General features: G+C 36.0%; 1 protein-coding gene across 1 annotated transcript; it reads left to right on the top strand.

The window, feature by feature from the left end:
* Window positions 1–9,646: 9,646 nt before the first annotated feature.
* On the top strand, window positions 9,647–11,316 carry LOC145123230 (uncharacterized protein At2g34160-like). The gene is made up of 5 exons (XM_079058444.1): window positions 9,647–9,848; window positions 9,935–9,983; window positions 10,454–10,516; window positions 10,630–10,694; window positions 11,091–11,316. The coding sequence occupies exons 1-5, from the start codon at window positions 9,729–9,731 to the stop codon at window positions 11,184–11,186; spliced, it is 393 nt and encodes a 130-aa protein (XP_078914570.1). The 5' UTR covers window positions 9,647–9,728; the 3' UTR covers window positions 11,187–11,316.
* The last annotated feature ends 2,494 nt before the right edge of the window (window positions 11,317–13,810 follow it).

Consider the following 13,810-nt stretch of genomic DNA (forward strand, 5'->3'; position numbering starts at 1 on the left):
ACATCTGTGTGTATGAGGTCCAAAAAACCTTCACCCCTAGCACAAGTACCAGTGAAGGGTGACTTTGTCATTTTCCAAGCAAACAAGACTCGCAACTATCATCCGACTTTAAGTCAAATGACTCCAAGACTCCAGCCTTTTGGAGTTGGCCTATGCGCTTCTTGTTGACATGTCCAAGACGACAATGCCACAAGGATGCCTTATCCAAACTAGTGGAAGAATCGATATACAACACATTATTTCCTAAGTTATCTACAACCGACATAGTTTCATATACACCATCACAAGGTAATGCTTTAAAATAAAGAACATTATTATAAAAAGCATTAATACCACCACATTCATTATAAAATGAAAAAGTAAACCCTTGTTTGTACAAACCGTGAAAAGAAATAATATTTCTCGCCATTTCAGATGAGTAACAACACTTATCCAAATCTAACACTAACCCACTACTTAGCAACAAATAATAAACTCCAATCTTGGTGACCGGTGAAGCTTTCCTATTCCCCATGATCAAGTTTATCTTTCCGTGCTCCACATCCTCACTTCTTCTTAGGCCCTGCAAATCAGAACATATATGAATACCACAACCTGTATCAAGGACCCAAGAATTAGTATGCGGTGTGTTATTAGACAATATAGTGTAAATACCTGCATGGGTAGGTTTGACCTTCCCATCCTTAACATCTTGCAGGTACTTGGGGCAGTTTTGTTTCCAGTGCCCCTTATCATGAGAATAGAAGCATTCAACTTCCTTTGGGTTGGAAGAAGGAGTGACAGAACCACCTTTGGTTCCACTCGAATAGGAGCCATCAAGAGACTTTCCCTTGGTACCCTTCGAAGGTGTTTTCCTCTTTTCCTCTCTACTTTTCCCGATTGCCAGAACAGGGGCGGAGTTAGGAGTAGGAGTAGTAACAACCGATTTACCTTTGAGACCACTTTCGGCAGTCTTCAAAAGTCCTTGAAGCTTGCTGAGTGTGACCTCCTCCTTGTTCATGTGATAGGTCATTTGGAATTGATCATAACAAGTAGGTAAGGAGTGCAATATGATATCAATAGCCAACTCCTTGGGAAAGTTCACATTCAACTTCAGCAAACGGTCCATAAACCTTTGCATTTTCTGCATGTGGCCCGTGATGGATTCACCATCCTTCATTCGGGTTGTTATCATGGAAGAGATGATTTCATACCTCTCTTGACGAGCACTCTGATGGTATCTTTCCATCAGGTCCATGTGCATCTCAAAAGGGTAAAAGTCCTCATAGGACTTCTGGGGTTCAACTGTCATTGTGGCCAACATGATACATGCCACCTTGGTGGCATCTGTCTCATGAGTCCTAAAGTCAGCGATCTCCTGTGGAGTAGCAGTAGACTCATCAATTTCTTTCAGCTCCTTGTCAAGGACATATTCCTTGTCCTCGTAACGCGTGACCATCCTGATGTTCCTGATCCAATTATTAAAATTTGAACCATCAAATATGACTCTCCCACAAAGATTCATGAGAGAGAAGGAGCCGATAGGGTTTGAGCCAGAAGCAGCATTGTTGGAAGACATCTGAAAAGAAGAAAGACAAGTTTAGATTAGATATAGAATCCTTAATAAGACACCCAAATGTAATATTAAGGCTAGGACCCAACACAATACTTCATAACTTGGAAGAGGGATGCCGTAATCCAAGCTATGAAATATTTGAAGGTAGGTGAATGACGATTCACCAATTTCCACCATGAAAACGAAATAAATTATTAGGTTTTAATTGGATTGAAACTCCTAGATCCTTTGAGATTCATTGAACTTTTCAATAGCATGTTTAAATCTCGATTGTGCCCTCTCAAGTTTGTGACTGGGATGCCGAGGATCACAAACAAGGTGTGAATAACCATGCAAATTAACTTGGTACCCTTAATTTTTATCACTTAATCAATGTGCCGGTTACCCACACGCACTCCACCGATCTATGATAAACATTAAGTCACCCTTTGCCACTCTTACTAGTCCATGTTAGTGTGTCGGTTACCCACACACGCTCCACCAACGACTTGGTAAGGTACAAAGTATAATTTCATGGGTTAGCATCAATTTCACATTTTCCTAAAGTAACTAAGATTGGGAAGTTACAAAAGGTTTAGTTACTTTATATTTATCATTATACTTTTAATGAAAATTATAGTCCTTGTCCTACCCGTTCGGCTAACGACCCTCCACTAGTCAAGGAAGCGGTGGGTGAGAGTGGACACCCATTAAGCTGCCATTTTATAGGCAACAACCTTATACCCCCTTATAGACCGACTTCGTGAATGAGGTCTACTAACGGTAAGACTGACTTGCTCTTATACATATATATATTATTAACGTATAATACTATAAAGTATAAGGGTTGAATTTTAACTTTTAAAACACTAGGGTTTGGAATTAAAGTGTGTGTGTGAGACTTTACAAATTCCAAAACTTGAGGGCAAGCTTTGAAACTATTCAAAACTTTTTATTTCTATAACTTATGAGTCTTAATGGTTTTAAAGAATAGACTTTTGGAATTTCATAACTTGAGGACAAGTTATGGAGACCATTAATTGGCATTCAAGATCAAGAATTACACTAACAAACAATTTGCAAATAATTCCTATGATCTACCAAAACTCATAAGCATGAACATTCATATCAACAATTTCAAGAATCATATAAACATATATAAAACTTGAAAATTTGATAATAACCATTGTAAATGGATTAGCATAATCATTACCACACCAAAAACAAGTTTTACAAGTCCAAAACAGTTTAGGGTAATGATTCTAGTCCATTTCCAGCAGCAAAACTCGAAAACCTGCACACATGGCCTCCTACTCGCCGAGTGCAAGAACCTACTCGACGAGTAGGATGATATTTCACTTGGACTCGTCGAGTCCCCCCATGGACTCGGCGAGTTCACTGAACAATGAGCAGAAATTCGACTTTTTCAAGCATTTTGCATCAAGTATAATGAAAACAATCCTACGCTCTGATACCACTGATGGGTTTTGAGCATTCTAACACTCCTATGGTGTACATGCAACCCTATAAATAGTGGCGGACGGTAATAGAGGCCAGGGGGGCCATGGCCTCCCCGATTTTAAGCATTCTAATACCCCATATAGTTTACTTATCTAATTTTACCCAACAGTCGATTAAATTGATTAATTAGGCCCCTCTTTTTTTTGTAAAATTTAGTTATTTGCTAAAGAATCTAAAACCAAATAACCAAAGAATCATCCGAAAATCACTGAACAAATCACAACAGATTTGTTAAATATCTCTTAAGTATTATAAAAATATTGAAAATTTAATCATATTTACAGAAATAATAACTCAGAGTTTAAGAAAAAAAACCCGGAAAACTTATTCCTTCCACTGGAAAACAAAGCTTTCGTCCAACTGCATCTCCGAAACCGGTATCCGACGCCGGACTCTCACCTTCCGACGTTCTCCGTGCACCATCTCTCCCTTCTTCGCAAGTCGTCGGACTTTGTGTTTCCGTCGTTCTTGCTCTTCTTCATCGGCCGCTGCCTCGACAGAATCGTCATATCTGATTTCCGGCGTGCACTGTGCTTGATGCTGATCTCTGCTTTTCCTTCTCCTAGGCTCTTCAGTCTTCTCTCCATAGAGTACTAAAGATAAAACGGTAATATTGTCTCTCTATCTCTCACCCTCTTTGGCTTTTGTTTCTTTCTTTATTCTCATATATCAAATAATATCAGACATTGCAATGTGTGTAATGTGTGAGTACGAAGTGTAAATGTGTAAAAGTACACCTATAATAGCTGACAACTAACATCTATTAATTTTAATAGTTTATACTTATTTATTAATAAATTAGTTATTGTTTTATACTGTGATTAGATACATCGAAAGTACATATGATTTATTAGCATTAACTATAAAATGAAGGTATGTTAAGAATAAAACCAAAAACCATTTTTCGAGAAACTCTTTGCTTGTATATTACTATATTTTATGTGTTTTGTAATTTGTTTTGGAATTTGATAAAAAGATTAACAGTAAACAAAAATTAAAACTTCAAGAACGCAAAATATCAATGATTTTTATTTGAATATACAATGTAGCAATACTTCATATTAGTTTTTTTGGTTTATATTTGTAGTATGTCATAATTTTAAACCAATTTTTTTTATATGGTTATGTTTTGAAGTTTTAATTTCGGCCCCCTCAATTATGGTGTTCGTGTTCCGCCCCTGCCTATAAACCTTGGATCTATGTTTTCTCTATTATACATGCAAATATTCATTTCCAAGGTTCTCAACCTAACTAGCATGTTATGGGGTACTTGTAATATAAAACCTTAGTAGAATAACATACATTTTCTTGTGGTTGATTGTTTGGAGTCTTGAGAGCCTAGCACCAATAATGTGGATGCCTCAAGTGGAATCACAAATCACCAAAACACCTTGGAAGACTTGAGAGAATAGTTTGCACCAAGTAGAAATCGGCCCACCCTTTGTACTCACACACTAGTGCCATTTCATGTGCCAAAGACCTCTTTATATAGTGTGGTGGATTAGGGTTACATTCATGTAAACCCTAATACCCATGACCTTTCATTTCCATAGGATCCATGGGTTAAAAACTCCATGGACTATCCATGCAAGCTTAGCCCATTCTATATATATAAGAGTCCATATTTAACTAGTACCTTTTGATCACTAAATTAATTCTAAATTAATTCTTGATCAATACTAATTAAATAATATGATTTCATATTAATATATTATAACTAATAATATATTAATAAATCATAACTATACTATTCTCAAAAGATTATCCATACAAATTGTTTCGGTGAAGTGCAACCCAAATGGACCATGCCGGGTCGGGTCAAGTACATACCAAATATAGCTTCAGACTTAGACACCTTATCCAACAACATTATCTCTATAGATTCTGATGTACAATCCACACGGATCACAAGAGTTTGAGATATCTTATGGATCAGCCAAATCTGAACATGAGGCAATGCAGATGGCTTGACATAGTCAAGGATTATGATTGTGAGATTCTCTATCATCCGGGGAAGGCCAATGTGGTCGCCGACGCTTTGAGCTGCAAGGCGGCTAGTACTCCTGCTCGAGCGCACTGTTTGAGGATGACTATCGACTCCCCACTTCTTGATTTGATCAGGGAGGCTCAACTTGAGGGAGTCAAGAAGGAAAATTGGAAGCATGAGAGGATCATGGGTGAGATCGACATGTTTTCTACCGATAGTCGTGGACTTTTGACCTAGTGTGGTCGGATATGGGTGCCATTTTTGGCGGGGCCCGACAGATAGTATTGGAGGAGCCTCATAAGTCTAGGTTCTTGATTCACCATGGAGTAGGGGTGTTTACGGGGCGGTTCGGCTCGGATAGTAATAAAATTGTGAACCGTGAACGCGGGGCGGGTACCTCACATGCACTAACCGAAACCGAACCGAATTGCTTAAAAAACCAAACCGAACCGAACCGTATAAACACGGGTAACCACGGTTCGGTTCACGGATAACCGCTAAATGTAAGCATTTAGTAAAACTATAAACTAAATATAAACCAATTATATATTCAAAAATAATTGTTCAACCAACGAGTAAATTAAATATGACTGCGATTTGCCGATGTTGAACTTTGAGTGGATCATTTGTAGTTTAGAATAGATTCTTCACAAACTCTCTAAAATACTTTGGGTTACAATCACTTTCTGATACAAAGAAAATAAGAACATGTATGGCGCTAAGTTTTCTTGTATTATAATCTAAAAAAAATACGTCGCACGAATTGAAATAAATAAGCTAGATTTCTTTGTTTTTCTATTCGCTTTATATATATATATATATATATATATATATATATATATATATATATATATATATATATATATATATATATATATATATATATATATATATATATATAACGGTTCGGTTCGGGTATCCGCGGATATCTAAATATCAAAACCGAAACCGACCCGTAGATACTCGGTTTTTTCGGTTTCGGTTTATTACGGTTTCGGTTTTTCCGGTTTCGGATTGGCCGGATCGGCTCGGTTTTTCGGTTTTTCGGTTTTTTTGCACACCCCTACCATGGAGCCACAAAGATGTATCGGGACTTGAGACTTAGCTATTGGTGGCCATGCATGAAACGAGAGATTGGATGGTACGTGGAGAGATGTTTGACCTGCCGGATGGTCAAGACTGAGCACCAGAGGCCGCATGACAAGTTACAACCCTTTCTATAAGTTTACAATTAGACAGGGACAATTTCTATAAGTTTACAATTAAACAGGGACCGTTCTATAATGTATGAAACATAGAGACCATATTTGTAAATTTCATAATAAAGTGGAGACCATTCATGTAAACATTTAAAAACACTTGCAACAAAAATAAATGGTGAAGTTACTGTTCAAACGTGATGTCATTTAATTTATTTAAATATATTTAAAATTTTAAATATGTATGTTATCGATGAGAGACTATTATTCCAATATTAGGTTGCCAAGAATGGCCTTAAAATCAAAATTTTGGGTTGATTTAAAAAAGGCATAAGATGGGCTGATAAGGTGGGTTAATTTTAAAGGCTAAATGAGTTGATGCATAACTCTCTTTAAATTGGCTGTTGAAACTCTAATTCGGAGTAGATTTTTGCTTCTGTTCACGAGGCCAAGATCTGTACCAAATGATGTATAAATCCAATCTCTACCGTTCAGATTAAAGATTTATGGGTTAGGAAGACCTATGTAAAATTTCAGCTTGATCGGACCACGTTTTCCCCTCGATCCAATCACTTTACGAAGACTGCACATTGCTGCCAAATTTCCAAAAATATTAATTCGCTTCGTTTTATTGCTTTATTGTGAATGTTGTTCCATGACTTCAGTTGTGGTTGCAAGGCTTTCCATGTGACTTTTATCGATCATCGAAGATGGCATTACATGCTTACATAAATCTGCACAGTTTAATCGTAAACGAGTAAAATTGTCCCATACTAATGATGTAATAAAACGTATTAAATGCATATGCTAAATATACATAATATGTCATGAAAATGATTAAAAAAATAGGCTAAAATGATGCGTAAAAATGAACCTAACATATGCACGCAACCCAACTCACTTTAACCTTACGGTTCATATGCACAAACTAATAATATGAAAAAGTTTGAATCATCTCACACATAGCATGTCTCTTCTGAACTTTGCAGCACTAAAAAAAGATTGTTCTGCTACTTAATATACCTTTAACAATGTATCGATTCCAACACCTATCTTTTCATAGTTTGTAAATGAGATGATTCTATCCAATCAAAAATGTCTCCTGTTACATCAAAATTTGGAGTGATTGAGTCACATCAAATGCCTACCAGGCTACCACTACCATATTGCGAAAGCAGCATCACACCCAACAAAAGTATGATAATTGTCCTTCGTTTCCTAAGTATAATCCAGATAGAAACGAATTCAATGTCTAGTCCCTTGTTCACCAAATTAGTACAATTTGAAAGCTTATCCATGAGAATTCTCCTATGTAAAATGTTAACTTTCCTTGAATGAACCTATTCCATCTTGCGATGAAAGAGCCATTAGGAATACTAACATCATCAATGAATTTCATGGTATCATTAACATTGACACGATTGGAGATACCATGATTCCAACTCTGAATATCTTGATAATATGAAGGTTGAAAAGAAGTAAGAATATCCATCATCTCCATCATTTGATTGTGCTCGACTCCACCTCTAATCTCATGTCGCCAAATTCCAGCTCCACTGATCTCCATTCCAACAATCTTTAACAAAACAATCTCTATCATTTTTCAACACGAATTATCTCAGAAATTTGATTATAAGGGAGACATCATTGAGCCAACAATCTTTCCAAAACATGGTTGTCGAACCATCCCCCACTTTTCTTTAAACAACTAAATGGAAAATGATCCATTTTTCGTGTAGTTGGTTAATAGACCTAACTATTCTACTCCACATACCCTTCTTCGCAACTAGAGGACCCCTGCATGAAAAACCATGAATGGATTGCAAGACTTTAACACACAAATCTTGATGGTTATTTAAAAATCTCCACTTCAACTTGTACAACAAAGTTTGATTAAACGCGACTAAGTTGCCAATGTCAAGACCTCCCTTCTCTTTACTAGCCAACACCAAATCCCATTTAATTAAACTAATCTTCATTTCAGAAGGCTCCCACCCGCTCCTTTTTTTTTGCCCAAAGACCTTGTAAAAGTTAATTGACTCTAACTAGCATTTTGAAAAATAAACATCCACTTGTTGAAGTTTATGTTTGGTAATTAGTGAATGACTTACTCACTAGGCTTCTTGACACCTAACGTTTTGTTCCCACTGTTGTGCTAGTAGAGAAGTATAGTTGGAGAAAAGGAGAGAAACACGTGAGGAGGACCGAAGATCCCTTATAAGTTTCTCTTTAAACTTACACTTTAATTCCTAGGCATTCCATCGTGAGGAGGACAAGAGATTCCTTAGAAGTTTTTCTTTAAACTTAGATTTTAATTCCTAAACATTCTCTCGTATGGTTAAATGATTTTCTTAAGATTTCAAACATGAAATAGAAGTTGACAAGTTAAAGGTTTAAGAGTTTATTTTAAATGATTAAAGTATATTTTCTAAGTTTAATGTTAATTTTCTTTAACCCATACGAGGGGTGCTACGTGCAACTCCTTTTTTGCCTTATTGAACGAGATACAAGACTCGTTCGAAATACAAATCTTTGATGTTAAGACATTTTAAGGATGTATGGTTTCTCCATGAAAACATAACTCTTCTTATACATAAAATAATCGGGACTTCGCAAAATAAAGAAATCTTCGTAGTTATTTGCGAAACAACTTATTACAAATATTTACATGCATTTTGTCTATAAAATTGTATAACTATAATAATGAAATTCGAGAAATATTCGTGACATTACTTTTTTTTTTCTTCTAGAAAACAAAACCCATGAAGTTAAATTCATTTTACAAGACCAATTTCACGAAAAAAGATGTCCATTTTATGATAAATTTAGAGAAGATGATTATCTTGTAAAATTCATCAACCATGTCTTTTGTCGTTTTTTTTATGATTAGCATATGAAACTATTTAAAATGTTTGTTTTAGTCTTCATAATTTTCTTTACTGCCGAAATTCCTAGACTTTTGTTTTCAGCGTGAAAATTATTTTTTGAATGATTACATGTTGATCACATTATAACATGTGAAGTAGACACATAAATCTGAATGTATATTTTTTAATCGGTATCTTGTTAGTCCTTCTCTAATAAATTGTTTTGATGTCAGTAAAAAAATAAATAGTTTCTTGATGAATATTTTTATTCTTAAGATTTATGTTATTATAAATATTAGTATAGCGTCCATAATCAATAGCTAAGATTGTAATAAAAGTAATCAGATTCAGTGTGATTTATAAGATTAAAAAAAATTCATATTAGTGATAAACAATTTTGTTTATAATGTACAAAATTTCTTTATCATATATTTGATTTTGCTAGATGCGATGATTGTTGGAAACAAAATACGAAGGGTAAAACTGGAAATTCCTATTTTAAGGCCAAACCCTCCCCCCAAAAATTGATAAAAAGAGCCCCCATTTAATCTCTCTATCAAATCTATCGCTGTGCGTGTTTGTTTCCAGGGTTAGGGTTACGCTTCGTTTTTCGAACGACAATGGAGGAGATTACAGAGGCTGTTCAAAACATAACCATCACAGGCGACAATCATAAGAAGAATCGCATTCAGGTTTCCAACACCAAAAAGCCTCTCTTCTTCTACGTTAATCTCGCTAAGGTAAAACGCCGTATATGATTTTTTGTTTTTGATTCTTCCCGATCTAAGAAAAAATGTGTATGGAGATTGACGTTGTATAATTACAGAGGTATATGCAACAGCATAATGATGTGGAGCTTTCCGCCCTAGGAATGGGTAATTTTCTCATATAACTCTTCTCTCGTAACCTGTTCGTGTTATTTCCTTACAAAAATGAAATGAAAATGCCTCTATATTCGTAGTTTTTGTGTATTTGTACATATGATTCAGTCACGATGATTAATACACGAGGAAGATGATTCAGATTATTGTAAATTTCATCGTTTAATGTGTTTTCTGTCCCTCTGTAGAAAAAAAACTGCCTGTATGTTGAGTATTTGCGTACTATGAATCCTGGAACCCTTTCTGAATCATGAAAATACTGCTTTCTAAAGATGGTAAAGATAGTAAGTTAGATTTATGTATCAGATTTGGGGATTTTATTAATGTGCGTATAGATTGTGAAGGTGAGTAAATATTGATAAGCAATCAAATGAACTTTACAAGTAAATGGCTTCTTCTTTTGCAGAGTTAAACCACATTTATGATTATCATGACTCATGAGTTATTTTTGGTTATCCTTGCAGCTATTGCCACAGTTGTCACAATTGCAGAAATTCTCAAGAACAGTGGATTTGCTGTTGAGAAAAGTAAGGACTAAGGATGGATTACTGTTATTAGTGAATTGTTATCTGATTATCTCTCTAATGCTGCATGTTTCTATTGTTTTATATTAATGATTTTCTTTTTAAAAACACTGCAGAGATTATGACATCCACTGTTGACATGAAAGATGAATCTAGAGGAAGACCCATCCAAAAAGCCAAGGTAATTGTTTTTCTATTTTCCTTAATGTGTTGCTTGGATAAATGATTTTTAAAAAATATTCGAGAAAAATATCAGAAACTCAATGTAAGTTTTTGATGAGATATAAAGAACAAAAAGAGTATAATATTGCAATGATAAAAAGACATGCTAATTACATGAACCTTAAAGATATTGAACAAGTTATTGAAACCATTATTTGTATATAATTGTTGTTAACATTTTGGTCCTCAAGTGTAGCTGATTTTTACAATTCTGGTCCCAAAAATATAGTCTTATTACTTGGATTAGGGACCAAGAATGTTACAAAAACCTTGAATAAGGACCAAAATTGCAAAAACCAACAATACTCAGGGACCTAAAATGCAATTTAATAATCTGTTGTTGGTGCTTGTTTAGATTGAGATATTACTGGGGAAGACTGATAAATTTGATGAACTGATGGCTGCTGCTGAGGAGGAAAGGGAGCTTGCAAATGGTGGTGGTGAAGAGTGAAACTAGACTTGATGAAGTCTTGAAAAAAATGTTTTTTTTTTTTTTTTTTGAAATGGTTGGTAGGGATATTATATTTAGAGTATTAAAAGCTAGCATGGTTATCTTGTGCTAATTTGATTTTGTTATTCCATTTATGCTTTGTCACAAGTATTGCTTTTTCATTGAGCGCTATGTTTGATTGATAAAAATATAGCTGAAAGCTGGAAGCTTGAATTTTGTGTTTTCGTGTGTTCAAGTTTCACTCGCCAAGACATTTCACTTCTTGGAAAAAACTTTCTCGGCCTCTTATATCAGTGATAATAACCTGAAGTATAGGAAAAAAACTGTTTCTCTTGGGTCTTTAATGTATGTAATGGAAAAATATATTGAATTTGGTAAAGTTTTGGGGTATGACTTTAAAGGTTGTAAAGACGATATGCTCCATATGATTGAAAGAAAAGGTGACCAGACTGGTTTTAAATGAATGTGCTGTTAGTAATGCCACAAGAAGAGAGGGTGGTGGTGTTAAATGCCACGACAAGAGAGGGTGGATAAAAAACCTTTGTTTGTATCATAGTATTGGTATTTTGGGTATTCAAGAGTCCAAGTTGTTAAGGTTGGATTTGTTTTTGGTGAAGTCTATGTGGGGTAAATATCAATTCCAAGTCGCTAGTAATGGTGCATAGGGATCTGGTGGTATTCTCACGATATGAGATCCTGTTTTTATAAAACACAATAATGTGGTAGTTGTTAAAGGTGAAGTTGTGATGTCTCGTTCCACTTGTTTCTTGGTTAATGTCTATGCACCACAAGGAGGATAACCGAAGAAGTTGATTTGGGACAATATTCTTTCGTTTATGTTGCACAATCAAGGGGAGTGTATTATATTCGGTGATTTTAATGTAGTTCGAAATGGTTTTGAGAGGAGTGGATCTCTTTTTTGTCAAAGCGAAGTAGATGATTCTAACAAATTCAATATGGATGCGTATCTTACTGATGCATTTGGGAGGCCGAAGATTTACCGGAGTGAACCGTGGGTGTAAAAAAATGGCAAAATTGGATAGATTCTTGGTTTCTATTGGTGTTATGGATTGGTATTCTAATATGATTGGTATTGTTCTTCCTAGATTGTAGTCGGATCATAGTCCTATTGTGTTTTAAAAAAATGAAAAGATAGATTATGGTCCCACCCCGTTTAAAATGTTTCATTCGCGGTTCATGCTTGAAGGTTTTGAAGACACCATCCGCGAGGCCTCGGTGAATGCTGATATGGGGTTGAATGAAAATAAGTTTATTGTTTTCAAAAATAAACTCAAGTATTTAAAAGAGAGATTGAAGGTGTGGCACAATCGGGTGAAGACTAGTAATCATGCGTTAAAGAAGGCTCTTTTGGGTCAACTCGATAACATAGATTCCCTTTTGGATGGTGGGAATCCAAGATGAGGATGTGTCTTTGGCTAGAATTGATATTCTTAAAAAGCTTAGAGACTTAGACAACATTGAAGGAACGGATACGGCTCAAAAACTGAAAAATAAAATGGGGGGTAGACGGAGATGAGAACTCAAAAATTTTACACTACATGCTCAAAAAGAAAAGAAGACATATGGCAATTTTAGGGCTTATTGATAGATGGTAATTGGATTGTTGATCCTGGTATTGTTAAAGATCATTTTTTTGAGCTTTTTAAAGAAAAATTCAAAAGATTTTTGGGTGTTTTTTCTCCTCATCCCAGTCCTCGGTTTACACAACTCTCTTCTGCTAATAGGGATAAGTTGGTTTCGAGATTCCCCGAGGAAGAAATTTGTGATGTTGTTTGGTCGCGTGGGAGTGATAGAGCGCCTGGCCCTGAAGGTTTTTCCTTCAGGTTTGTAAAAAGGTTTTGGGATCTCTTGAAGACGAACATTTGTAGCTTTGTGGAGGAGTTCTTTAATTCGACTTCAATCCCAAATGGTTGCAATTATTCTTTCTTTAATTTGATTCCAAAATAGATAACCCCTTGAATTTTAAAAATCAGAGGCTGATAAACTTAATTGGTGTGCAATATAAAATTATTGCAAAGCTTCTTGTGAACTGACAATGGTGATCGACAGTCTTGTGAATTGTCACACCCCGCTAAAGCGGAAACACGGGGCACGACAGTTGTTGTGATATCTCGACGGGACTTAACACCGCTTCTGGATGTCTTGACAGGGTTAAGCCTGAGAGTCACAACACAGAAAGAAAAGACGTCGGTTGTCATCCGGGAGAGGTTCCCGAAACGAGGCTCCGATGGTCTAGTCAGTAAACAGATGAGAGAATTAGGGTTTAACTAGAAATAGGGAAAGAAGTGATCCCTTCTCTTGGAGGATAAGGATTCTATTTATACCTGTCGTCGTGGGGATAGGGTCTCGACAATACCATTTTGTCCCTTCTGAGCCGAAAAGATATGGGGACGTCCTATTGGCGGATCGTGCTCTGCTAGTGGTTAGCTGTTATTGGTGCATAATATTCAGAGGGCAGCGCCGTGAGCACTACACCTGTCGCTCTAGGAGGCGACTGGTATTGTTTTATCTTGTTGTTGACTGGGGTTTCTTGTCGTGGAGTTGACCTCGGCGCTAGAGCGCCGAGGGATAAGTAGTAGGCTGCGAGGGCGAGGGCCCGAGCC

The sequence above is a fragment of the Lactuca virosa genome, chromosome 7 (assembly GCF_052849685.1).
Source record: "Lactuca virosa cultivar CGN04683 chromosome 7, Lactuca_virosa_CGN04683_v6, whole genome shotgun sequence".
In the NCBI taxonomy this organism is placed as follows: Eukaryota; Viridiplantae; Streptophyta; class Magnoliopsida; order Asterales; family Asteraceae; genus Lactuca; species Lactuca virosa.

Excerpts from the sequence above, each read along its gene's own strand:
- LOC145123230 (XM_079058444.1), top strand. The coding sequence starts at position 9,729 with ATGGAGGAGATTACAGAGGCTGTTCAAAACATAACCATCACAGGCGAC. Across the intron at positions 9,849-9,934 it reads TCTACGTTAATCTCGCTAAG|AGGTATATGCAACAGCATAA; the intron begins GTAAAACGCCGT and ends GTATAATTACAG. Across the intron at positions 10,517-10,629 it reads TGGATTTGCTGTTGAGAAAA|AGATTATGACATCCACTGTT; the intron begins GTAAGGACTAAG and ends AAAACACTGCAG.